The sequence below is a fragment of the Suncus etruscus genome, chromosome 1 (assembly GCF_024139225.1).
Source record: "Suncus etruscus isolate mSunEtr1 chromosome 1, mSunEtr1.pri.cur, whole genome shotgun sequence".
Taxonomy (NCBI): Eukaryota; Metazoa; Chordata; class Mammalia; order Eulipotyphla; family Soricidae; genus Suncus; species Suncus etruscus.
This window is the reverse complement of record NC_064848.1, coordinates 168,342,489-168,369,436: the sequence shown is the minus strand read 5'-3', so window position 1 is coordinate 168,369,436 and position 26,948 is coordinate 168,342,489. Positions and strand designations below refer to the sequence as shown.

General features: G+C 46.0%; 1 protein-coding gene across 1 annotated transcript; it reads right to left on the bottom strand.

The window, feature by feature from the left end:
- Positions 1-730: 730 nt before the first annotated feature.
- On the bottom strand, positions 731-26,948 carry LIG3 (DNA ligase 3). The gene is made up of 20 exons (XM_049771375.1): positions 26,937-26,948; positions 21,237-21,787; positions 20,740-20,883; positions 16,451-16,648; positions 15,293-15,444; positions 14,551-14,717; positions 14,365-14,442; positions 13,017-13,179; positions 10,719-10,874; positions 8,801-8,932; positions 8,376-8,455; positions 6,210-6,297; positions 5,321-5,398; positions 4,531-4,654; positions 3,869-4,011; positions 3,628-3,702; positions 3,121-3,267; positions 2,565-2,754; positions 2,051-2,178; positions 731-1,201 (listed from the first exon to the last, which is right to left on the bottom strand). Exons 2-20 carry the CDS (start codon positions 21,781-21,783, stop codon positions 968-970), a joined length of 3,024 nt encoding a protein of 1,007 aa, XP_049627332.1. The 5' UTR covers positions 21,784-21,787; positions 26,937-26,948; the 3' UTR covers positions 731-967.

The following is a 26,948-nucleotide window of genomic DNA, read 5'->3' as shown; positions in this document are numbered from 1 at the left end:
TCAATAATTTTCGTAAGGTTACAGCTATTAAGTATTAGGACTGGAATTTGAAGGTCAGTTTACATTCACACTACCCAAGATGGCATTGCTAGTAACTTGTGACTGCATGTTATGTGGTTCCTTTGGCTCTCCAGATGTGCTGGTTACACTTCACTAGTCAACAGCCAAGCAGGGCTGGTTGTCAGTGGCAGTGCAGAGTCACTGGGCCTTTCCACCATGCAGAAAGTTGATTAAATATCACCATCTATGTTAAACTATTCTTTAATTAAAATAAACCAGCCTGGTGGCAGAGGAACAATCTCCGTAAGCAAATAGGTTTGTTCTCAGAGTTTTATTTGTCCAGATGTGCGAGAGATAAGAGCCTCTTTGGAGTAGCCCAAAACACCTCCCTTCAAAGACCCTATCTTTCAGGAACCCACACCTACAATAGGAGAATGAAGTAATAAAATTCATTTTCTTTCAAATGATGCTTCATTCTTGGCAAAAAGGGGTAGACTGAATAGAAATCATGACAAATATAAGCAGCTTTTCCTAGGGACCTTTTTAAATAGAACTTTAAAATGAGCCTGCAAGTAAAAGGAGCAGGCAAGAAGAGAATATTCCACCAGGATCGACTCCAACGGACCAAGCTTCCAGATCCCAATTACTTAAATCCGTAGAGAAGTCTTGGTGAACACAGAGAGAGAAGGTAGGGATTTTTTTCTTTTGTTTTTTTTAGTTTCTTAAAAAAGAAAACCAGCACCCAGATCTGAAAGATCTATATAAACCAGTAGGGGAGCTCACGTCACCAACAGCACCCACAGCGACTTTTAGTCTGAATGAGCCCATGCACGGTGTGTGGTCTGGAAGACGTACTGCTTGCAGAAGAAAGCTCATCCTCACTGTCCTCTGGGCCCAGCCAGCTCCCAGAAGTGTATGTGTCGAGGGTGGGGAAGAGATGGCCCAGAGGAAAGGAATGGCCTTGAGCCTAGCAGGGGGCTACTAGTCTCCGTTTCCGGATGCATGCCCAAATCCATTCTGGGGAGACCTGCTGGGCCTCAGGGTTCTGGTCCCTGCTCCCCAGTGTGTGTGTGGCTGAAGCCATGTCAAATTCCTGTACCAGGTCCCCATCAAAAGCCACAAAGTAGCGTTTGAGACGGCTGAAGTCGGGAGTGGAGGGTGGCAGGTAGAGCCGCACGCCAGTGAAGATGTCCAGCAGTACCTGCAAATGCAGAGAGTCGGGTAGGGCTCCACAGAGATGAGCACAGGCCACGGAAAGAAGGTAGGGCAGGGACATAGATGGTGGCACCCGACAGGAGTGAGCAGAAGTGAATGGAAAAGGCATAAGCATCGAAAGCCCTTTGTCTATTCTGAATGACCCAGATACCAGGTATGGAGAGAAGGGTGATATGGGAGGGGGATGATGAGTGAATGGGAAAGGTTCCAGAGAAGGAAATGAAAGGATTCCCCAGGTTTTCTAGGGACTGGGTTTGGGGCCACAGTCACAGACTTCTGTACTTGCTCTTGCCTGTGGGTGGTACATAATTACAAGCATCAGTGATCACAGTGACTCCATCTGTTCCTCCAGAGCTGACCCACTACTAACCCTAGTTCCGGGCCCAAGAAGGGGCTCTGTGGCTACAGGGAGGTGTCTAAAGGGAAAGACTCTTTCCTTTAGGAGAAGAGGGTGTCCCCACACCAATGCCCTCTGCTCTCCACACTGGCTGGTTCTGCTCCTGCTCAGTATACAAATTCACACCCACTCTGGGCTTTCTCCTTTTTAATGTAAACTCTGCCTCAGCAGTTGCATTATCCCTGTGGCTTCTGGGCTAGGCTGGGCCTATCCTGCCTGCTGGCACAGCTCTCCTTCCTTTCTGCTTACTGGTCAGCAGCCTCTGCAAGGTAATGAGAGAACAGAGTGGCGCAGAGGAGATGCTGTAGCAGGGAACCCCCCACCCTGACCTCCAGAAGTCAAGAATAACTTTGCTGCATTCCACATAAGTGCTGAGGGTCTGAACACAAGCCCCTGGACCCTGCCAGCCACCTAGTGACCTGCTTTTCTCACTCTCACCTTGGTTTGGCTCAGAGTCTCAGTCTCAGCCACCTCAGCCTTCCGCTTCTTTCCCAGCCCCATGGGAGACTTTGCAGCTTGTTTCTCATGCACATTCACAGGGCCATGCTTTGTGCCCCACTTGTCGCCTGCAGAGAGAGTTCAGGTTAAGAACCAGGATGGGTAGGGGTGACCCTGGCTCAGAGGCATGTATGATGCCGAGTTCAAAGATAACCAACACCCACCAAAAGAGGTGGGGCAGGAGCTGACAATGGCCCCAGAAACACTGGGTTGGAGGAAGGGTTACAAACTAGGCTCAGAAGTGGCTTCTCCTGGCACTGTTGGTCAGGCATATGGCATAGATGGCAGGGGCCAGGGCCCATGCAGGGGATGTGGTGGAAGGCTCCCACTGTCAGTGTAGTAGGCAGGAGGTAAACTCAGGAGCTTGGACCTAGGACAGGAATCTGGGTCCTTGCAGATGAATTTAATTCCCTTAACTAACTAAAACTCCCTTGCCCAGCACTCCTCGCTGTACCTTCCCCCTTTTTACCGCCTTTGCTCTTGGGGCTGCTCAGCCTCTCTCCTGCCTTCTTGGTAGTGGGAGCCTTGTGAGGGGATTCTGAGGCACCCCCATTCTCTCCGCTGCTGCCCCCTGTAGAGGAGCTTCCTTCATCTCCGGCCACCACAGTGAAGTCTGCCCTCTCTTTCGACAGCTGGTACAGCTCCTGCAGACAGGCAGGGAGGGGAGAGGGCGGCCATCAGGTATGGTCATTCTCATCCCTGGGGAATGAGAACAGGAATAGGAACAGGAAGGGGAGGGGGCCAAACAGCAGGGGAGAGACTGGGGCCTGGTGCTTTTCTAAACACCGGCCTCCTTTCTTGAGTAATCAGATGTGCGTTCCCTCTTAGACTGCCCCTGGGCCAGCTGAGGCTGGGGTGTCCCCTGGAGACCTGGATCTACAGACTGTCCCTTTCCCTTCTGCTGGTCTGGCCATTTCAGCCAGGAAATTAGGGGAAAGAAGACAGGAAGGCATGGGAACAGGCCAGAAGCCACTGTTCCAAGATTGGGACACTGCAGCTAAGAGTGGCACCTTGAGTTGGGGGAGGTTAGTGGCAGATTTCCAGTCTTTGTCATCTCGGATGCGGGTGCATCGAGGGAATCGGATGGAGATGCCATCGGCAGTGTGAGCCTCGGATTTGGAGAATTCAGCCCCTGTGATCTCCCATACAGCAGCTTTCTGTCAGGAATCAAAGTAGGCACATCACTCCCAGAATATACATACCTCTGACCCAGTGAGAAGCAACATGGAACAGCTAAAGCAAATAAGCGCCATGGGGGGGGGGAGCGCGGACAGCTATCATTCTACTGGTGCTGCTGCCAGTCTTCTCCAGGCCTGTCAGGTTGTTTCTAGACAGACCCCCTGACTACTGGGGACAGTTCATTAGCACAAACTAGCCACCCCATTGCCTGTCACTTGGTGGGGTGGTCCTGATGCCCAGTTTGGAGTGAATTTCATAAGGCTCTGATAGTAACTGGGTACAGGGAGCTCACAGGTTCCTGATGTGGGCTGCTGGATCCCCAGGCCACCAACAAGTACCTTTGGATCTGGGACAATGAAGTCAGGGTAGTAGATCTTGTTGATTTTCAGCCAGCTGGGTATTTTGCTGGGATCCTAAAGGAGAAAAGATGCTGTCCTGTGCTGTCCCCAAGCCAGAACAAGACACATGAAGTCATTCCCTCTTGGTCATGAACTTGAGAGGAGTCAAAGCACAAGAGGTTGTCTTGAGGCAGGTATCCAGAGGGCTTAGTAATCGCCTGTCTGGCGATCAGGATCTTACCTTGCTAATTTTCACCATGTCCAGCTCCTTCTGCAGACGGGCGAGTGTGGCATCATCATGGCCTCCAGAACACTTGGTAACTGTGCACCACTTTTGGCTATGTGGGTCATAGCAGCCCATGAGGAAGATGGACATCATGCCACCTGGGAAAAGCATGGGCTGAGTTGGGGTTGGGGGAGCCATCATTGACAGCTCTATGTACAGGAAAGGCAGCCTGATAGAGAGGAAAGGGACTGGGCCTTGGCCTTAGGGCAGAGTCAACTCTTTATCCACTCTTATTAGTTGTCTACCTTTATGAGCCCATTTCCTCTAGGAAGCCAGTAGCAACCAAGCTTTAGCTCTGGTGACCAAAAAAAGGACTGCTCAGCACCAGTTTCAAATCCCAGCTTCCACTCTCATCAGGAAATAGAAATTTCACCAAGGATACCCTCCAGCAGAATCTAAGGAAATAACTGGGCCACTCTACCAGTCTCTCATATGACCTTCCCCTGTCTAAACCTGAGGCTCTCAGATGCCCGTCAAGAGAGATTCAGGTTGTGGGTCCCACAACTCTGCAAATCCAAATGCTGGCAGATTAAGGCAGGATAAAGCCACACCTCTCTCCAAACTAACTTCCAAAGGAGCATCCCAAAGCTGTCCCAAGGGGCTATAGCCATCCTGACCTTTGCTCCCTTGCCCATAAAAGGCCCCGAGGACCACCAGGTCAGCTGTGTCAGCCATGGCACCCTCATTCAAATAGTCTTTCTTCACTTTCAGCCAGTGCCGCTTTCCAGGCTCATACGTGCCCTGGAAGAAGCAAGAAACCAGATGAGAATGGACATAGGAGGATGGGGCTCAGGTGCTCTTAGTGCCCATCCATGTTGGGAAAGAACCCATAAGTTCCAGATCTTGCAAGAACTCCATACTAACCCCTCTTCCAGATCTAGAACATCCTCCCACTAGAAAGGCTCTTTCCACAGCAGGCCCAGCACCTCAGACCACACTGCCATCTCCTGGCAGATGCTGGGAAAGCTGGGGGAGACCCAGGGTCTGCTTTAGCCTACTACCTCCTTTTAAGAAAATAAGATTTTGATGTGCCCCTTGATATTTAGTTCTTTTTTTTTTTTTTTTTTTTTGGAAAGGGGTACACCTGGTGACACGCAGGGGGCAGGGGTTACTCCTGGCTATCTGGCTATGCGCTCAGAAATCACTCCTGGCTTGGGGGGCCATATGGGACGCTGGGGATTGAACCTGTCTGTCCTAGGTTAGGGCGTGCAACGCAAATGCCCTACCGCTTGTGCCACTGCTCCAGCCCCAAGGATATTTACTTCTTTAAGCAAAAATAAATAAATAAATCAAAAGGCCCTCAACTGAACCTAAGGTGTCAGTGTCTGTACTGTGCTCCTGAACAAGTATGGCCCACTCTGGGAAAGTCTGGTTAGGATCTGTCTGCAAAGGAAGTGACCATCTCACCTTCATGTCCTTTAGCACCAGCCCTTCCAGACCCTCCCGGATCACCCGGTTTATCATGTCAGCCAAATCGGAACCTTTCTGAAGGGAAAAGGAGACACGAAGATGAGTTGGGGGATAGAGCAATGTACAGTAGGCAGGGAATTTGCCTTGCATGCGGGTTGAAGGCAGGTTCAATCCCCGGCATCCCACTTTGAACACCACTAGGAGTAATTCTTTTTTTGTTGTTTTTTTTTTTTTTGGCCACACCCCTTTGATGTTCAAGGGTTACTCCTGGCTAAGTGCTCAGAAATCTCCCCTGGCTTGGGGGGACCATATGGGACGCCAGGGGATTGAACCGCGGTCCTTCCTTGGCTAGTGCTTGCAAGGCAGATACCTTACCTCTAGTGCCACCTCACCGGCCCCAGGAGTAATTCTTGAGCATTGCCATGTGTGGCCCCAAATATTCACCCTTCCCCCCAAAAAGAATATGGAGTGATGCGAAATTGATCCTTTTTGTTCACTAAGTGCCTGCTCACTTGACCATAAGGAGAAAAGGGCAAGAAAAGCAGGGACCCTCTATTTAGTCTCTGCTCTTCAGGGCAGAGACTAAATAAATCACATTAATTCTCCCACATATTTTTTTGTTTGTTTGTTTTTGGGCTACCCTCAGCAGTGCTCAGGGGTTACTCCTGGCTCTGTGCTCAAAAATCACACCTGGCAGGCTCAGGGGACTATATGGGATGCCAAGGATCAAATCAGGGTCTGTCCTGGGTTGGCCATATGCAAGGCAAACACCCTACTGTTGTGCTATCTTTCCAGCCCCCATCTTTTAGTCCCATTAAAAAAAAAAGGCTTCCCTGTCTTACTTTCAAACCACAAAGATACCAATTATAGCGGTCTCTGTGCTCACCGTGACTTGCTTCATTTCTGAGAACATGATACGATTGGGAATCTCAACCATGTTGTCATGAAGAAACTTACGTCTTTCCCATAGAGGTCTAAGGGGAATAGAAAAGCTGAAGTCAGGCCAGGACCCCTTCTTCCCCTGCTACCTCACAGTTCAAGTTCTATGGAAGGAAGCGAAACCATCTTGCTTCATGAGATAAGACTGCCATAGCTGAAACCTCTGTAACTGGCTGTTCACATGGCAAGGACTGTGGGGATGTCATGAGAATGAGGCAAGAGCATTGTGAGTCACTTCTTTTATACTTACTATTTCTACTTTATTAAGCCACAGGAAAATGCTTTGGACAAACAAATTATAGCAACTTTTGATGACTTTTTTTGGTTTGTGGGCCACACCCGTTTGGCGCTCAGGGGTTACTCCTGGCTATGCGCTTAGAAATAGCCCCTAGCTTGGGGGGACCATATGGGACACCGGGGGATCGAACCACGGTTCATCCTACGCTAGTGCTTGCAAGGCAGACACCTTACCTCTAGCGCCACCTTTCCGGCCCCTGATGACTTTTTTTTTTTTTTTTTGGTTTTTGGGTCACACCCGGCGGTGCTCAGGGGTTACTCCTGGCTGTTTGCTCAGAAATAGCTCCTGGCAGGCACGTGGGACCATATGGGACACTGGGATTCAAACCAACCACCTTTGGTCCTGGATCAGCTGCTTGCAAGGCAAACGCCGCTGTGCTATCTCTCCGGGCCCGATGACTTATTTTTTACCCTGTATTTACCCACTTTATGTTCTGGTCCAACTGGCTCTTGGATTAGCAACTGAGACCTGAGGGCCTCCTGACCTGCATTCAACCATCAACTGCTACCCTCAATAATTCTTTGTTCTCTCTACTTCTTTTCTCTTCCACACTCAAGGATGTGGGGTAGTGTGGAGGACACAGGATGGGGAAACATGAGAGAGGGTCTAAGAATGTAGATATAGCTAACTTATGACAGCTATGACAGTCCCATCTGCTTCCACATCAATCAAAATCATTTTGTTGTCATTCTGTGAAAGTAAAAACTGCTAAAAACCTGCCTCTGCCCCAGGACTACTGGAGAAAGAGAAACTCTCCTGGACTCCCAGTCTGTTTCTCTATTTGCTGTAGTTGAGAAACTTGTGCTGGAGTTAGATTTCCTCTATGATAAATTCCCACACAAAAATCCGATACAAATAGCCAGAATACAATAGCCAGAATCTGGAAACAACCAAGATGCCCTTCAATGCCCTTCAGATAAATGCCTAAAGAAACTGTGATAATATATACAATGGAATATTATGCAGCTGTCAGGAGAGAGAAAGTCATGAAATTTTCCTGTACATGGATGGGCATGGAAACTATTATGCTACGTGAAATAAGTCAGAGGGAGAGAGATAGACACAGAATATTCTCATTCATGGGTTTTAAGAAAAAAACATTATTGTAATAATGCCCAGAGACAATAGAGATGAGGGCTGGAAGGACTGGCTCATGATATGAAGCTCACCACAAAGAGTGGTGAGTGCAGTTAGGGAAATAACTACACTAACAACTATCATGACAATGTTAATAAGTGAGAGAAGTAGAATGCCTGTCTCGAATACAGGCAGGGAGTGGGGGAGAAGGGAAATGGGGGGCATTGGTGGTGGGACTGTAGCACTGTTGCATTGGTGAAGGAGAGTGTTCTTTTTATGACTGAAACCCGGGGCCGGGCGGTGGCGCTAAAGGTAAGGTGCCTGCCTTGCCTGCGCTAGCCTTGGACGGACCGCGGTTCGATCCCGCGGTCCCCCAAGCCAGGAGCAACTTCTGAGCACATAGCCAGGAGTAACCCCTGAGCGTTACCGGGTGTGGTCCAAAAACCAAAAAAAGAAAAAAAAGACTGAAACCCAACTATGAAAAAAAAAAACACCAACTATGAACATGTTTGTAGCCATGGTACTTAAATAAATATATTATTAAAAAAAGAAAATACACACACACACACACACAAAAGCTCCCACATCAGAATGGAAGTTGACTAGTAATTGTGCCATTGACCACTACCCCGCTGTGCAGCACCCACCTGGCACAGAGACCTATGTGCTAACTCCTTTCTCTCTTCTCCAATCCAATCTCCCACATTGCCTCACCCCGAGACTGAAACAGATCCTCACCTGTCCATCAAGCTGACATCATTGAAGTAGATACAGTCAAAAACAAACAAGCAAACATTAGCATCCTGGAAAGCAGCTTTCTGTAAGGGAAGTGAAGTCATAGGTAAATGAGGGGCAAACACACAAACACACACAAAAAAAAAAAAAACCCACAAAAAAAAACACACACAAAAAAAATGAGGGTAAAACACAAAACGTGGGGGAGATCTTATGAAATTCCTGATGTTTTTGTGCTTTGAGTTCCTGAATCATAATGCAATAGACAGTCCTGAATGGAAACCGATTGCAAGTGAGTTTCCTTGACTGCCCAAACCAAAACTCACCCAAGTTTGGCTGTACCTAACTAAGTGAGCACTTCTTTGTTTGCACTGCTAGACTGCACACACATGGGCATTCCATGTGCTCATCTATCCCTGAGCCCATACCTTATGTACTCCCAGAGTTCCAAAGGGCAGTGGTTTGCCTGTCTTGTTGTCAATAAGGAGCACCTCTGAGTCCAAGATCATGCTGTGGCCTCCAGGGAATGCCTTGGGGATAAAGTCCTTAAAATGGGCCACCTAGAAGTAGAAAGGTACATAAGTGAGAGAAGAATAGGTAGCAAGGGCCTATGCTGAGTCATAGAGAGCAAACTTCAGACTCCCAACACCTGGAAGCCAGGTAATGAGTCTGAGGCCATGCCAGCCATGTAGGTGAGAACAAGCCTGTCTCAGTACTTCAGTCCAGACCCAGGAAGAGGTAGGCTATGTTCACTTTCTATGAGCTGCAGAGAAGAGTCTGGAGGAAATGCAGAAAAAAGGAACATGGGAGAGAACATAGGGACAAAGCACTGAAGGGAAGGAGAAGTGGGGGATAGGTAGAGAGATGTGCCAATGGGAGATGGGTGGATGTCAGTCAGGGAAAATGAGACTAGACTGGTTGAAGATTGAAAAAAAATAGAAAACACCCACAGGAGCCACGAAGGATGCATGAGGAGTACCATTTCCCACCCCCCTCAGGGAATTTGGAAGCAGGTCTAGAGGTACTCAAACTATATGAGGCTGGGAATGGAAGCTGGGGTTCCCACATGCAAAGCCTATACTTGGTCCTTTGAGTCACTTCTGCAGTCCCACATGAGGAGAATCCTTTTTCTTTTTTCTTTTTTTTTTTTTAAGGGAGGGAGGTTATACCAATAGTGCTCATGGCTTACCCCTGGCTCTGCATTCAGGGATCACTTCTGGCAGGCTTGAGGGACCATATGAGGTACCAGGAATGGAGCCCCTATTGGCTGTGTCTAAGGCAAATATCCTACCTATTATACTATTAATCTAGTCACAAAAACAAGAAGTTCAAGAGGGCTAGAGCTTTAGTCCAAATTAAAAAAAATTTTTTTTCCACTTTGGGGTCACACCTGACAGTGCTCAGGGCTAACTCCTGGTTCTGTGTTCAGGAATCACTCCTGGTGGTGCTTGGGGATCATATGTGGTGCCCAGGATCAAACAAGGGTTGACTGTACGAAAGGCAAGTGCCTTAATCCCTATATTATCTCTTCAGCTCTTCCAAATATTTTTTTTGTTAGTTTGTTTGTTTTTGGTGCTCAAGGCTTACTCCTGGCTGTGATCAGGGATTACTCTTAGAGGAAAGCATAGGGGGTACCTAGTATCAAACCTATGGCAGCAGCTTGCAAGAATAGGCAAGCATCTTATCTGCTATACTCTCTCTAGTTATCCCTCCATTTTATCTTTTTTGTGGGGGGTTGGGTGGGGGGTGTGTCTAGACCTCACCCAGAGATCCTCAGGGGTTACTCCTGGCTCTGGACTCAGGAATCATTCCTGGCAGTTTCAGGAAACCATTTAGGATGGCAGGGATTGAATCTGGGCCAGCAGCATGCAAGTGCCCTATTCGCTGTATTATCATTCTGGCCCTTCCATTTTTTTCCCTTAACGTAGAATGGTAATGTCCATTACCCAAAGTGGTATACAGCAGACTAAGCAAGCACTTAGTTACTTTTGAACAAACTGGTAAATGCCCAACAGCCTCAGTACACCAGTGAAATATAGGGAAACACATAGGACACAGAAACACAAGCACTGCAAATCTGGATTCACTGTCCTAACAAAATTAGAGGCCCGGGAAGCACCACCACCCCTCTTCGGGCACAACACCTTAACTACTGTGAGGTCTGGACTCTTGAGTTATTCCTACTAGTTGCTCTCATGACTCGATGACTCAGAAAATAAATAACTGAAGTTATTCATTCAACCTATACCAAACAAATCCTGACTGAATACCAGAGCTGGAGTGGCCATGGAACTCTTGGCATGAGAGTCTCAGAAGCAGACAGGAAGAAAGGTGGTGCTCACAAACCTTGTGAGGCAAGACAGGCTTCAAGCTGCGACTGAAGTAGCTGAAGTGGTCTCCATTCTTATGCACCTGTACTCGCTCCCCATCATACTTGATCTCTGAGAACATGCCATTGGGACACTTCTTCATAGCATACTCAATGGATTTGCAGGCCTCAGCCTGGAGGTGGAGAAAGAAAAGGCAAAACTTGCAAATGGTCTCCCTAAGAGGGGCTGCTCAGCACGCCCAGGTCTAGGGGACTGACTGTCTAATCATCTCTTCAGAACAGAAAAGAAGCTTTAGAGGGGTGGGGTAGGGGAAAAGCTGACCATAACAGCAACAGCAGTTGTTGGTGTAAGAGCTTGCCTTTTGAGAAATATGAATGCAGTTGACTGGAATGAATTTTACTGAACAGGCCCTCTCGTTAACTCAACTACTAAAATTATCGCAGCAGAGAGCATGTGGAAGCAAAATTAAAGTGCATGGGGTGGGGACCAGGTACCCCTGATTAGGGCATCCACACTCAGGAGTGCTTATTCCCTTTCATGGCTCAAACCTCAATGGCTAATATTGGGGGTACTAGTTCGATGACATCAAACACATAATTCCATTTCCTTCTTGAATAATCTTATATGACACTGTTTTTATTTTATAGATGAGAAAAATCAAAGTTCAAGAGGTACTTGAAGTTATGTAGTAGTAAACAATGGGAGTAAAATTTGAAGCTAACACAACTCATACTGCAGTTAATCACTAAGCTGTAAAACAGATGCCACAAAAAATGAAAAGTCATGGGGCTGGAGAGATAGCATGAAGGTAGAGCATTTGCCTTCCATGCAGAAGGACAGTGGTTCGAATCCCGGCACCCCATATGGTCCCCCCAAGCCTGCCAGGAGTGATTTCTGAGCATAGAGCCAGGAGTAACCCCATGAGCGCTGCTGGGTAAGACCCAAAAACCAAAAAAAAAAGAAAGTCAGAAAGGCTACAGCTATAAGGAATCAGGGTTCTGTCCTGGGAGAGAGATATTAGAAAAATACACTTTTGGGGGGTGAGGGGTGGGGAGGATGATGACGGAGGATGGGGCCACATTCAGCAATGTTCAGGGGTTACTCCTAGATCTGCACACAGGAATTATTCCTAGTGGTGCTCAGGATCATATGGGATATTAGGGATCACTCCTGGGCCTACCACATGTAAGGCAAACAAACCACCGACTCCAGACTCTGGCCCCAAAAAACACTTTCTTATCTTAAAATACAGAGGTCTAAGTCAAGGTTTTAGTGATTCATGCACAAGAGTTTTCAAAAAGCACTTCAGTGGAACTCCCAAAAGGCTCACAGTAGGTTTGGCAGCATATATAGAGGGTCTAATTTCCCAGGCAGATTAAAGCCAAAAATGAAATGTCATTTCTCACAAGAAGACCAAAGACCAAGATGACCTGTCAGACCTGAACTTCATTCTTCAAATTTTCTCTTTCTAAAAGAAAGGAGACCCAAGGGGCCGGGAAGGTGGCACTAGAGGTAAGGTGTCTGCCTTGCAAGTGCTAGCGTAGGACGGACCGCGGTTCGATCCCCCTGTGTCCCATATGGTTCCCCCAAGCCAGGGGCAATTTCTGAGCGCATAGCCAGGAGTAACCCCTGAGCGTCAAATGGGTGTGGCCCAAAAACCAAAAAAAAAAAAGAAAAGAAAGGAGACCCAAGTTACCCTGTCACAGGAAACCTGTCTCTGCCACTAACTCTCGGGGCTACTTTGGGTCCGGTCACCAAACTTCAGGAGTTACTGAATATTCACCTATTTTAGCTAAGATAACAGAGACACTACACTAGGTAGATGCTTCCAAGTGTTTTAAACTCACTCATACAAAGTAACTAAAGACTAAGAGGCTAGTAACTCATCTAAGATTCTAGAGTTGGTGATGGCAGAGCCACCTTGGCTAGACTTCAGGTCATTCTTATTTTTTTTTTTTTGGAGGCCAAACCCGGCAATGCTCAGGATTTACTCCTGGCTCTGCACTCAGGATCATTCCTGGCATGCTAGAGGGATCATAAGGATGCTGGGATTGAATCCAAGTTAGCCACTTGCAAGGCAGGCGCCCTACCCACTTATCGCTTCACCGTAAGAATTCAGGTCATTCTACCAGATCACACTATCTTTATTTTGATTTTCCCATCAGAAAGGATAGAACCTTCCTGTATCTTTGCTCTTTTGCAGACTCTTCCAGCCAACCTACCAGGGCTATCACTGTTCATACCCATTAGATCTCATTAACAGTAGAAGAAACTTGGAAAGGAGTTGAGAAGAGGGCCAGAGCAGTATCCTTACCAGCATGGGCTGTACGGGGGTCATCAGTGAGGCCTGAACACTCAGGGTCCGTCTTTGGCCAGGCTCGTTCTCCTGCTGGTTGCGGAGGACCCTTTCAACCACATCCTGTAAGTTGCGTGAAGCTTTGAAAGCTTCATAGGCATTAGGGTCGAGGGCATCTAACCTGCCAAGGTGGACAAAGAAAATCAAAGCCTTTGATCTTACTGCTTTTGATAGATCTGTCCACATTCAGACAGAAAATCCCAATACATGGGAAGGGACTATGCTCCAAAATCTACAGATTTTCACAGGTAGAGGAAAGGGGTCTTGGAAAAACATGTTTTTCTTTTGTTTGTTTTTGGGCCACATCCGGCAATACTTTGGGCTTACTCCTGGTTTTGCATTCAAGGATAGTTTTGGTTTTTTTTTTTATTTTTGGGTGACACCTGGTGACGCTCAAGGGTTACTCCTAGCTATGTGCTCAGAAATTGCTCCTGGTTTGGGGGGCCACATAGGATGCTGGGGGATTAAACTGCAGTCCGTCCTAGGTCAGCCATGTGCAAGGCAAACACCCTACTGCTGTGCCACCGCTCAGCTCCAAGGATCACTCTTGACATCACTCAGAGGACTATATGGGGTCCCAGTGATTGAACCTGGGTCAGCTACATTCAAGGAAAACACCCTATCTACTGTACTATCGCTCCAGTACTGGTCTTGGAAATTTTATCTGAGATATTGTGGTGATATGAATGCCAACCTTTGCAAAGAGGGAACCAGAATGGCAAGCAGCTCACACTACATTTAATGAATATATTCTATGCTTTCTATGATAAAGAAACTGAAAGAATGTTGTCTGTTTTACATATAAAAAAATGGAGGCTGTGGAAGCCGAGTGATAACACAGTGAGCAGGTAGGGTGTTTGCCTTGCACAGAGCCAACCCAAGATCAATTCCCAAAATCCAATATGGTCCTCAGAGCCTCTCAGGAGTAACTCCTGGGCACCATTGGGTTTGGCCCCCAAACAAAAACAAAATAAAACAAAAAATTGGAGGCTGAGCTAGATCAAAACATAATTAGGGTAGGAACTGGGAAACAGTACAACAGGTAGGGTGTCTGCCTTACACATAGCCAACTGGGGTTATGTCCCTGTCACCCCATTTGGTCTCCCAAGCAACCCAGGAGTAATCCTTGAGTAAAAGGTCAGAAAATAATTCCTGAGTACTACTGGAACTGGTCCCAAAACGAAACAAAACAAACATAGATTAGGGTCCCACAGGAAGGGGAGAGGTACAATTAGATCAAATCTAGATTACAACTCCAGAGTTTTGACAATTTTCAGCTCACGCTGTCCGAGAATTGGGTACTTACACATGCTTTGCACCTGCGTTCATCTTCAGGTCATGTTTGATTAGCCTGATGATGCACTTAAGGTCATTAGCAGTACACCTGGAGAGAGGAGCATACTCAATTTGGGCTCTGAAGCACTCTGGACCTCATCATATTCTCCCCAAGCAATGACTTGTATAGGATCACCCCCTCTGGGCAACCCCTCACCGAGAAGCAATGTCCTGCAGGGCCTGTTGCTGCTCATCCTCCTTTGTGAGCTTGGAGAGCTGAAGGAGGAATTCATCCACTTCCTGGATGGTAAGGAGGCTCTTGGCAGCTGGGGGGAAAGACTTGCTCTGCTCAAAGAAGACTCTAATTGTCTCTGACACGTCACCCTGTGTCCAGAAAACAAGATGACACTGCCATACCCACTGTGACAAGGGTATTTCCCCAAGGATTAAAGATGAACCAGACTTCAAATACTACTCTCATCCAGGTCTCACATCTGCAAACCCCGTTCCTTAGAGACTATCCCACCCACAGTGCCTGGAAAAGACACCCCTATCCACCACATGATGTTTTATCTGCCTCAGCTGAGAAGATGCAAAAACTAATCCAGGACTATTTGGTTCCTATAAAACCTTAGAGATGAGTAACAAAGGCGGCTTGAGTAATGCCACTACTGGAGTCACAAACAAACCAAAGCAGAAAGGTAGTCCAAGTTTGAGGAAGGTCTCTCTAATGTCAAGTCCTGACACAAGAGATTTAAGTCTCTCCTGGCTCAGCAACAATGACTTCAGTCCTCAGCACCAGCTACAGTCTCACATTCAGTTCCCCTTGTGACAGAAGTTTGCTCAAATGGGATTCCATTGTCTCCTAAAGCAGTATATGCCCCAGAAGAAAAAAAGGGGCTGTAGATGCTTGGCTTGGCAGACCCTGGAATTGTTCTCACCCTCTCCCTGTCTCTAACCTGTTCTAGGTCTCGTGCCATGTCATCTGGGTTGCAATTAAAAATACGGCTGAAGAGCTTAACAATTTGCTTATCATTCAAGTTGTAAACACTCTTAATAACACCTGGCAGCAGTAGCTTCACTGTTAGGTACATGTCACCATGGAATCCATCTGGAAACAAAAGAAAAAAATATTTTTGGAAAAATGAACTTCAACATTCAATGTACAAACTCATGGATTGGGAAGAGGTATCTGTTCTCAGTCAGTGCCTAGGCTACTGCATAGCCTGTGCATTTCATAGCTAATAGAGTCCACAGTGTGTAGAAGGTGGTAATTAATGTGTCTGATTCACTAGTGCATGGATGAATGTCTGCAGGGTAGGCCAGTGATTTTCACTTCAGTGTCCCCTGAAATGAGTTCTAATAGATACTCAATGATGATGTGTTAGAAAAATAGCCAGTAGATTCTATTTGGGAGGTTGGGGGTGGGGTGGGGTGGGGTTAGGCCATACCTAGCTGTGCTCAGGGTAATACTATTCCTGACTCTGTGCTTAGGAATGACCCATGGCAGTATTAAGAAAATCATGTGATACCCAAGATCTAACCAGGGATGGCTGCATGCATCTCAAGGGCCTTATCTCCTGTATTATCTCTCCAGTCCTGGAGAAATCTATTTGAAGTTTTGCATGTAGGTCATAAAAAATAATTAAATATGCAGTATAGTGAATTACCCTCTTGGTTAAATGGGAGAATTCTAGGTGCCTGGAGGCAGAGGAAGAAAAATGTCAACTTGCTCATAGCAGATCTAACTGCATATTTTGCAGATCTAGTGCAAAATGAATGCAGAATTTCACAGATATAGAACAGTGGGGAAGGCACTTGTCTTCAATGTGCCTGACCTGTGTTCAATCCTTGGCATCCTATATAGTTCCCTGAGTATCATCAGAAGTGATTCTTGAGTACAGAGCCAGGAGTAACCCCTGAGCATTACCGGGTGTGACCCAAAAGTTTAAAAAAAAAGAGAAATGCAGGATTCCTTGCTCAAAGTTATTCAAAATGTCAGGAAGGGAATAGCAGAGCATTCGGCCAAGTACAATTCTCATGCAACTGTCAGATTTAAATGCCCATAAAGCCAACCATGGCTCTGAGCTCTATAGAACACAAATTCTTAGCCCCACCTCTTGCTGAGCCTTTCCTCAGGAAGTCTTGGATGATTTGGGTCTTTGTGTTGTAGCTAGGATTTTCAGCCACCACGGCGCACAACTTGCGAAACTCGCGTAGCAAACAGTCTTTGTGCTTAGGATCACATTTGCTTGAGGACAAACTTGTCTTAGGAGTAGGGCTTATAAGGCCTTCCCCAGAGTTGTTGGGTTTGGCTGTTGAACAGAGAAAAAGGGAAAAAGAAATAGTAGGTATAATTCATTTGTTATATTCATAATTATATTTATGTATAACATATAATTATAGTTATATTTATAACTCATCTGAGAAGGAAGAAATACAGGAACTTTGTAGGTGCTTTATATACAGTCTTTAATCTAAAAAAATAGTCCTTTGGGGAAAATATCACTATGCTCATCTTACAGGTAAAGAAATGAAGATCAAGCAATTTCCCTCAATCTCACTGTTACTAATGGCAGAGAAGCAGAGGACCAGCAGATGTGCATCTCTCTATAACACTTAACAGAGAAACAAAGACTACATGTGACAAAAATAATCAGGATGTTTCAAATTTGCTTGTTTATTTATTTATTTATTTATTTATTTTGGTCACACCCGGCAGCGCTCAGGGGTTACTCCTGGCTCTATGCTCAGAAATTACTCCTGGCAGACTCAGGGGACCATAGGGGATGCCCAATTTCAAACCACCGTTCTTCTGCATGTAAGGCAAACGCTTACCTCCATTCTATTCTCTCCGGCCCCAAAATTGTATTTTTTTAATTAAAAAAATTTTAGGGCCACTTTTTTTTTTTTTATGGGAGCTACATGTCCAGTTTTTTTTTTAAAGGAATATACATATTTTTTTTCCAGAAAGGCTGGACTAGACAGCATTCCCATCAACATTAAATGAGAGTTCCTTTCTCCCCACATCCACACCAGCACTTGTTGTGATATATGCCATTCTCTGTGGTGTGAGATGATACTTCATTGTTGTTGTCGTTTTTTGGTTTTTCGGGCCACACCTGTTTGATGCGCAGGGGTTATTCCTGGCTAAGCACTCAGAAATTGCCCCTGGCTTGGGGGAACCATATGGGACGCCTGGGGATCGAACCACGGTCCTTCCTTGGCTGGCACTTGCAAGGCAGACACCTTACCTCTAGCGTCACCTCGCCGGCCCTGTTGTTGTTTTTTTATATAAATCTTTATTTAAGCACCATAATTACAAGCAAGTTTGTAGTTGGGTTTCAGTCATAAACAGAATACCCCCCTTCACCAGTGCAACATCCCCACTTCCAATGCCCCCTCATCTTCCTCACCTTAGGGCCACATTCTGTGGTGCTCAGGGCTTATTGATGGCTCTGTGCTTAGGGATAACTCCTGGTGGGCTCAAGAGACAACATGGGGTGCTAAGTATTGAACCGCTTCAGTGTGCAAGGAAACTATCTTATCCACTGTACTATATCTCTGGACCCTCAATAGTGATTGTTAAACTGATCCTAGAAAAGTTGGGATAGGCAAGAAACAAAGATATATGTTACTCAATGTGAAATACTTGCTCTTACAGATTACTTGGCTAGATACCAGAGTGATAGTGTAGTGGTTAGGGCATTTGCCTTGCGTGTGGTTAACCTGAGTTTGATCCCTAGCATCCTGTATGGTCCCTTGAGAGAGCCAGGAGCAACCCCTGAGCACCACCGGTATAGCCCAAAAACCTAAAAAAAAAAAGGGGGGGGGGCTGGAGAGATAACATGAAGGTAGAGCCTTTGCCTTCCATGCAGAAGGACGGTGGTTCGAATCCCGGCATCCCATATGGTCCCCCGAATCTGCCAGGAACGATTTCTGAGCACAGAGGCAGGAGTAATCCCTGAGCGCTAATGGGTGTGACACACACCCCAAAAGGGTAAATAAATAAATAAATGAAAATTGCTTGGCTGGAAGAAGCCATTCAATATCTTCCTAGTGATGAAAAGACGATCATCTCTCCTTCATTTAAGGCTAGTATCAGAACAGAAGGGAGCCAGATTCCCTAGTGTATTTCCCATGATACTGTACCCTTGTGGGTCCTACACCCATTATCCGCTTCTACCTCTCACTGTCCAAATAAAAGGTAGTCAAAGAACAGAGCTTTCCTCCAAACACCCCAAGATAACAGTAGACAGCAGGCCCTTGGATATAGTAGTTATAGTCAGTGTTTCTCACTATGATTTTGAAGAGAAAAAAGCAATTCTTGTTGGAGTTGACTAACAATCTTTTTCCTGCCACCCTGGTTTTGTCTTACATCATCTTACTTAAAGTCAGAGTTTCTAAGAACCTATGGACAATTTAAATGATGGATGACTAAGGTATAATTCTTTATTTTTGTTTTTGTTTTTGTTTTTTTGGGCCATACCTGGCAGCACTCAGAAATTGCTCCTGGCAGGCTCCAGGGATCATATGGGATTTCCAGGAATCAAACCTGGGTATGTCCCAGATCAGCTGTGTGTAAGGCAAATGCCCTACCACTGTGCTATTGCTTTAGCTCCTCAAGGTATACTTCTTTAGTGAATTTCTTTACCTCCTGTGACCATTTACAAAGCAAATTTCATTCTGTGAGCTTGCTGCAGAGCCAGTAGCAATAGCTGCTGACATAAGCTTTCTTGTCTGGGATTATAAACTATAAACCTATCCTCATTTAACCTGAAGTCAATCTCCAAAGTATCAAAGTTTAGCAGGTTGCAAGAATTAATACATACTTCGACAGCTCTAGTTCCTCTCAATGCTCCCAAATTCCTTGTCAAGACCAGAAACATGCTAAATTTACAGTCACCTGGATTACTTTGTATTTTGATCTTGTCCCATCATTAATCAACAACTGGACATTAAAATAACAAAAATTACTTCAAAAAAGAGACTGTTTCTATGACTAATGGGGTTCTGGTACCAAACAACAACAACAATGACAACAACAACAACAACATAAAAACCACAACAAAATAAGGGGAGAGGTTCACCAACACACCCATCAAACAGTTCTCAGACAGTATAAAGATGTCTGAGAATTCAATTCAGTTCTGATATAACCTACTCCGAGAAATCAGATTCTTCAAGTTAAGGGTTCAGTTTTACTAGACTAGCTCCTGTTCCTGCCTGTTCCAAGTCCAAGTTCTTACCAGTGGTGTTCTGTGGTCTACCCAGAGTTCACTCCCACCAATATTCAACCTAGTAGTGCAGACCTGATAGTTTAGTAAGGGCAGAATTTGGTAACATGGCTGTCTGGCAGTGCATGGGAGACATGTAGGGCTCAGGGGATAATATAAACCATGCAATGCTCTGGATCAAATTTGCCTCACACATTTAAGGAATGCATTCTAGTCTTCTGAGCCATCTCTTTATCCTCAAGGAGAAAAATCATCATTTTGCTTTGAGATATTTAAAAGTATAAAAAGAAGGGCCGGGAGAGATAGCACAGTGGTGTTTGCCTTGCAAGCAGCCGATCCAGGACCAAAGGTGGTTGGTTCGAATCCTGGTGTCCCATATGGTCCCCCGTGCCTGCCAGGAGCTATTTCTGAGCAGACAGCCAGGAGTAACCCCTGAGCACTGCCTGGTGTGGCCCAAAAACCAAAAAAAAAAAAAAAAGTATAAAAAGAAGTACTGTGTAAGAAGAGTTTTGGGGGCCCGGAGAGATAGCATGAGAGTTATTATCTGTATGCTCAAATTGAAGAAAAATATTACTAAGACTACATAATATAAGAATTTCTCCTCCTCAGAGAGAGAAAGAGGAGGGAAAGAGAGATAAAAGGAGGGAGGGAGGGAGGGAGGGAGGGAGGGAGGGAGGGAGGGAGGGAGGGAGGGAGGGAGAGAGAGAGAGAGAGAAAGAGAGAGAGAGAAGTAAAATACTTGCTAACAGACCAGCAGGGGGAAGGGTGGGAGGGAAACTGGGGATAGTAATAGAAAAAAATGTGAAAATGTGCACTGGGGGCCAGAGAGGCGATGCAAGCAGTAAGGTGTCTGCCATGCCTGCACTAACCTACAATGGACCACGGTTCGATCCCCCGGCGTCCCATATGGTCCCCCAAGCTAGGAGTGATTTCTAAGTGCATAGCCAGGAGTAACCCCTGAGCTTTAACGGATGTGGCCCAAAAATGAAAAAAAAAAAAAAAAAGGAAAAAAAGGGCACTGGTGAAGGGTGGTGTACATTGTACGACTGAAACTCAATGATAAAAATTTTATAACCATGTTGCTTAATTATTAAATAAAATAAATTCCCTTCTCAAGTTCTAACCAAACTAAAAGACGTAATAATAATAGCAACTCTAATCTCTTTTACCTGAAAAGCCAGAAAATTTCCGGGGATTGGTATTGGTAACAAATGAGGATCCTTTGGTTGGAGAGGTCACCTGGCCAGTGGCTGTCAACTTTGTCTGAACAACAGCTTTCTTCTTTGGTGTGCCTGTTGCCTTAGAAGACAGTTCTGTAGGATTCCAACAAAAAGGGAAAATATCCGTCAGAGAAAGATCCCTGAGAAAAATTCCAAAGAATGAACCAACTGCTCTTAGAGCTTGGCTCAGTAAATTATCCCAACAGTGCAGGTGGCCAGTCATTCGAAGTGAAGTTAAACCTCAATAGTGTATTGGGCATTGTTTTGGGGACAAAAGATAGTTAACGTTTACCTCTCTTAGTAACTTAAATTTTCATCAACACTGTGCTCTTTGCCTATACAAAATACTCGTCAGGTTTTTTGGAAGGGAAGAAAGGGTCAGAAATCACATTTTAATAGACGAAGCTTATATAAGTAAGATGAGAAAGCAGTATTCTTCACCACACCTGTAATATGCTGACGTATCTGTTCCTTTTCATTATCTTCCAGTTCTTCCCAGCCTTCTAATTCTGTGAGGTCTTCAATTTTTTTGGTAGTGGCCCGGGCCCGCTCCAGTTTCTCGAATATGCATTTAATGTGGTACCACTCTTTCATATCACCCCCAGACTCTGAGAAGGGATTGGGGACTACCTTGCCAATCCGGCAGACACCTTTCACAATCTTTTCTTTGCATTTTTTGCAGCCGGCTGTGCCCCGTTTGGCATAGTCCACACAGAAGCGTTGCTCTGCCATCTCACAGGGGCCACTGCACAGTCCCACATGCGATCCTGGCAAGAAAACCTGCTGTATAGCCCATAGTCTTATATTTGCTCCTTGGGATAACCCAACAGGCTTTCTTCTCTGAGAGAGGAAGCACCCATGAAGCAGACCTGTCTCTGCCCACAGACCGAACTGCTTGTTGTCAGGCCAGTGGTGCTGTTTCCGGAGGCACGGCTCTTTTCGACAGAGGGCACGGAGGGTTGGTGGAAAGAGGGTCTTGAAAGTCAAAGTCATACAGCTGCAAGAAAGGGTGAAAGGCAAGTATTATTTGTACTATTAGCTTTTAAATTTATACTGTAAAAATGAAAAAGAGGCATATTAAAAAAAAAAAGAATCTTATTGGGGCCAGAGCTTTAGCACAGCGGTAGGGAGTTTGCTTTGCACACTGCCGACCAGGAATAGACCTGGGTTTGAGTCCAGGTATTCCATATGGTTTCTGGAGATTGTCAGGAGCGATTTCTGAGTGCAGAGCCAGGAATAATTCCTGAGCGCCACCAGGTGTGGCCCAAAAACCAAAAAAAAAAAAAAAAAAAAAAAAAAAAAAATATATATATATATATATATATATATATATATACACAATTTTGTATGATTTTAGGAGTTAGCTTTATTTATCTATATAAGTGTAGGTGTTAATCACTTCCATAATAACTAAAAAAAAATTCTCATATGTGACATGAAGAAACATAGAAATGTAATAACAAATGGCCAAAGTCATTGAACCTAGAGATTTGTCTCTAGAACTGAGCTTACAATGAGGGATGGGGAAAGAGGAAGTGGGTATTAGGTGAAGGACCCTTGAGACACTGGTGGATGGAAGTGAGCACTCTTGTGATGGGTGTGATGTTTGAAAGATGTATGCGTGAAAAGTAAATCACATACTTTACCAACCCAGGTTCGATCCCCGGCATCCTATATGATTTCTTCAGCTTACTAATGAGTAATTTCTGAGTGCAGAGCCAGGAGTAACCAAAATGTCATGGAGTGTGGCACCCCCTCAAATCACCATACTTCAATACAAATGGTAAAAATTATTTTAATTTTGTTTTTTGGGTCACATCCACAAACTGTGCTTAGGGTTTACTCCTGGATCTCTGCTCAGGTATGAATCCTGGATGGTCATAAGGGGGGCCATATTTGGTGCCAGAGATGAAAGCCAGGTCAGATGTATACAAGGCAAAAGCCTTACACCCTGTACTATCTCGCTGGCTCAGTGAAACTTTTAAAAGAATAAAGAGGGGCTGGAGAGATAGCACAGCAGTAGGGCCTTGGCCTTGCATACAGCCAACACAGGACAGACGGTGGTTCAAATCCTGGCATCCCATATGGTCTCCCATGACTACCAGGAGTGATTTCTGAGTGCAGAGACAAGAGTAACCCCTGAGCACTGCCAAGTGTGACCCAAAAACCAAAAAACAAAAATAATTTTAAAAAGGGGCCAGAGCTCTAGCACAGAGGTAGGGCATTTGCCTTGCACGTGGCTGACCCAGGATGAACCTAGGTTCAATCCCCGGCATCCCATATGGTCCCCCAAGCCAGGAACAATTTCTGAGTGCAGAGCCAGGAATAACCCCTGAGCATCACTGGGTGTGGCCCACAAACCAAAAAAAAAAAAAAAAAAAATTAAAAGAAAAAGGATAAAAATCATTATTAAAAATAAATAAATAAGGGGCCGGGCGGTGGCGCTAAAGGTAAGGTGCCTGCCTTACCTGCACTAGCCTAGGACGGACCGCGGTTCGATCCCCCGGCGTCCCATATGGTCCCCCAAGCCAGGAGCGACTTCTGAGCGCATAGCCAGGAGTAACCCCTGAGCGTCACCGGGTGTGGCCCAAAAACCAAAAAAATAAATAAATAAATAAATAAATAAATAAATAAATAAATAAATAAAAAGGAAAAAGAAAAAAGAAAGGTAAAGGGCAGAAAGGGTGGGGGGATAAAATAAGGGACCAGGTTTCCCATGGCTTCAAAGGCCAAAACCTACATAATTCATGCTGACTAATCAAATACCACCCAAAGATTTATTGCATTCAAGATGAAGAGTTCCAATAAGGGAAAAGCTGGTTTGTAAAGGGAGTTCAATTAACTAATGTATATACATGTACATCTCTCAGGTCAGTATTCTCGATCGGGGCCATATGGCCCCTTGTGAGTCCCTAGGATCCACTAAAAGGCAGCCACGGGTGAAACTGTATAAATGGGGGAAGACAGTAATGAGATTAGGGGGTCAACTGGTAGGACAGGTGGCCACAGGAAAGAAAGCGTCAAAGGGGTTAAGGCTATGATCAAAAGAGCTTGAGAAATGTATATTTGTATGTATGTGATGATGTGGATTAAACCCAGGACCTCACACATGCAAGGTCAGTGCTCTATCAATGAGTTGTATCCCAGACTCTGTTCATAAACTTTTTATTGTGAACAAGTAATTTAATCACAATACCTATTTTTAGGCTTATACAGATATAGAGATAAATGTATTTACCCTGAATGTGGCTGGCCCTGGTTCAATTATTTTTTTATTTTTATTTTTTGGTTTTTGAGTCACACCCAGCAGCGCTCAGGGGTCACTCCTGGCTCTATGCTCAGAAATTGCTCCTGGCAGGCTCAGGGGACCATACTGGATGCCGGGATTCGAACCACCGTCCTTCTGCATGCAAGGCAATCACCCTACCTCCATGCTATCTCTCTGGTCCTCCTGGTTCAATTCTAATCACTGTCTATGGTGCCTGAATTAACCTGAAGTGACCCCTGAGCAAAAGCCATAAGCAGTTTACAGGTATTGCCCAAACCATTCCTCTCTTCCATGATCCCAAAGAACCTATTCTGAGAGGCAGTTAAGAGGCATCTACAATCATAATTCTTTTTTTTTTTTGGGGGGGGGGGATTTGGGTTACACCCAGCAGCACTCAGGGGCTACTGCTGGCTCTACGCTCAGAAATTGCCACTGGCAGGCTCAGGGGACCATACGGGATGCCGGGATTCGAACCACCATCCTTCTGCATGCATGGCAAACACCCTACCTCCATGCTATCTCTCCAGCCCCATACAATCACAATTCTTTTAACCTGGGGGTCATACTCAGCAACTTTCAGTTCTGTTCTCAGGGACCATAATGCAGTATTGAGGGCCAATCCTAGATCTTCCGCATGCAACGCATGTGCTCAGTCAGATGAGTTATTTCTCTGGCCCCACGGAAGTCAGAATTCTTGGATTCAAATCCTCCCTCATCGGCTACCTGATTTTGATTAAATCCTTCAATCTCTGTGTTCAATTTTCTCAACTGTATAATATGAACAATAGTAAAAAGTAATAGTACAATAGTAAAAAGAGGTTATTTTAAGAGCCTACTAAAGCCTAGTCAGGATGAGTGTGGCACACAGCAGACACTCAGTATGGCACACAGCCATAGCTTTTTAACTCTTTCTATTTTGGCCTACACACTCTGGTGCTTAGGACTTACTACTGGCACGGCTTGGCAAGAGCATGACCTGCTGCATTATAGCTCTAGCCCTTTGTATTAGTTTAATGTCAGTTTCTTGGGGGGGGGGGTAAGGGGCACACCTGGCAGTGCTCAGGGCTAATTTCTAACTGTGCTCAAGGAGCATTGGTGGGAGAGTTCACTCAAATGGGTTAGGCAGAGTGCAAGGGAAGCGTCCTACCTGCTATAGTATTTCTCTGGCTCTTATTCTCAGTTTCTTTTAAGCAGAGACTCCCCATATGCAACTAGCTTGTTCATAATCTTATATGGGGAAGGGGTCACACCCGGCAGCGCTCAGGGGTTCCTCCTGGCTCTATGCTCAATCACTCCTGGCAGGCTCTGGGGACCATATGGGATGCCAGGATTAGAACCACAGTCCTTCTGCATGCAAGGCAAACGCCCTACGTCCATGCTATCTCTCCAGCCCCTCCTGTTCATAATCTTAAATCAGGGTCTGTTAAAGGATATAACAATACAAAAAAAAATCTAACAGGGATTCTATCAACCTGCACAGTATCCCTATTTTTACATATTCCGATTTTGGTAGTTTATATTCCTATTTCCTACAGTATCTTCACAGTTCTAATTTTATTTTTATTTCTTTGTTGTTTTTTTTGGGGGGTGGGGAACTATAACAAGTGGTACTCAGGGCTTATTTTTGGCTCTCTGCGCAGAGATCACTCATTGAGGGAGAGCAATGGATGGTGTGCAGGGTATTTACTGAATCCCGGTTGGCTTACCCACTCTTCTATCTCTCTGGCTCCATAGTTAAGTATACTGGAAACTTTTTTTTTTTTTTTTTTTTTTTTTTTGGTTTTTGGTTTACACTCGGCAGTGCTCAGGGGTTCCTCCTGGCTCTATGCTCAGAAATCACTCCTGGCAAGCTGGGGGGAACCATATGGGATGCCGGGATTCGAACCACCGTCCTTCTGCATGCAAGGCAAATGACCTGCCTCCGTGCTATCTCTCTGGTCCCCGGAAACTATTTTCAACTTGCACGCTCCCTTGTAGGAAATCACCGTTGGGTTTAATGGCCATTACCTACTGCCGTGCCATATGACAGACTGCAGAAAAATAACATCTATGTGGATCAGGGCTGGCTGGGAATCCGGGCTGCTAAGATGGAGCACGTAGAAGGGGAGGGTCTAAAAAAGTTTACCAGGGGAAATCCCTTAACTCCAGGAAGTCTCTGTTGTCTTAGTTCTAAGGGACAATAAAATGCCACGTGGCCTAAAAGAACTGGCCCCAAGAGAAGGTCAGAAAAGACTCAGCTGATGGGGGGCAGCTGAGGGGTGGTGGTGATGGTGGTGTGTGACATCTGGCTCTCCAAAAAAAAACAGTCACCCAGTTTGGGTGGATAAACGGACAAAAAAAAAGGGGTGATGCGGGCAGGGAAGGAATGGGGGTGGTCGGGGGCGTGGTCTCCCCAACTGGCCCCTAAATTCTGCAGTCGAGGAGTGCTCGGGGAGTTGGGGGAGCGTGACCCCCAGGTACCCCGACAAGCAAGTGGACAAGAAAAGTGTCAGCTCTGGCTCCAGGAGAGGCGAGAAGAGACGCCCCAGGACCACCCCAATTTAGGGCGCCAGGCCCCCAAGAGACAAGGCCACGAGGAGACTCAGTCTGGCTGCTGAATTCCCCCCCCCCCCAGCAGGGCCCTTGCACCCCATCAGGCCGCTGATCGGCACCGAAGGCTTCGGGCCCGCACCCCGGGAGTCCCTCCGATCCTGGGGTGCAGGGGAGCCACGAGCCACGTCCGTGGGCTCCCGGGGGGCCGCCACGTCACGGAGGGTGTGCCCCGGGGCTCCGCCGACCAGCCGGGCGGGAGGGGAGGAGTCGAGGGGGCCGGACCCCGCGCTCAGGGCCGCCACCTCACGCTCCCACTCCCGGCCCCGCCGCGCCCCCAAACACCTACCTGCCTCCCCGC

What these genes read in the sequence shown, in the direction of transcription:
- LIG3 (XM_049771375.1), bottom strand. Translation starts at nt 21,783, where the DNA reads ATGACTTTGACTTTCAAGACCCTCTTTCCACCAACCCTCCGTGCCCTC. An exon ending in GAGGAAAGGCTCAGCAAGAG is followed by an intron (nt 15,445 to 16,450) that starts GTGGGGCTAAGA and finishes TTTTGTTTCCAG; the next exon opens with ATGGATTCCATGGTGACATG. An exon ending in GATGTCAGCTTGATGGACAG is followed by an intron (nt 6,298 to 8,375) that starts GTGAGGATCTGT and finishes TATTCCCCTTAG; the next exon opens with ACCTCTATGGGAAAGACGTA.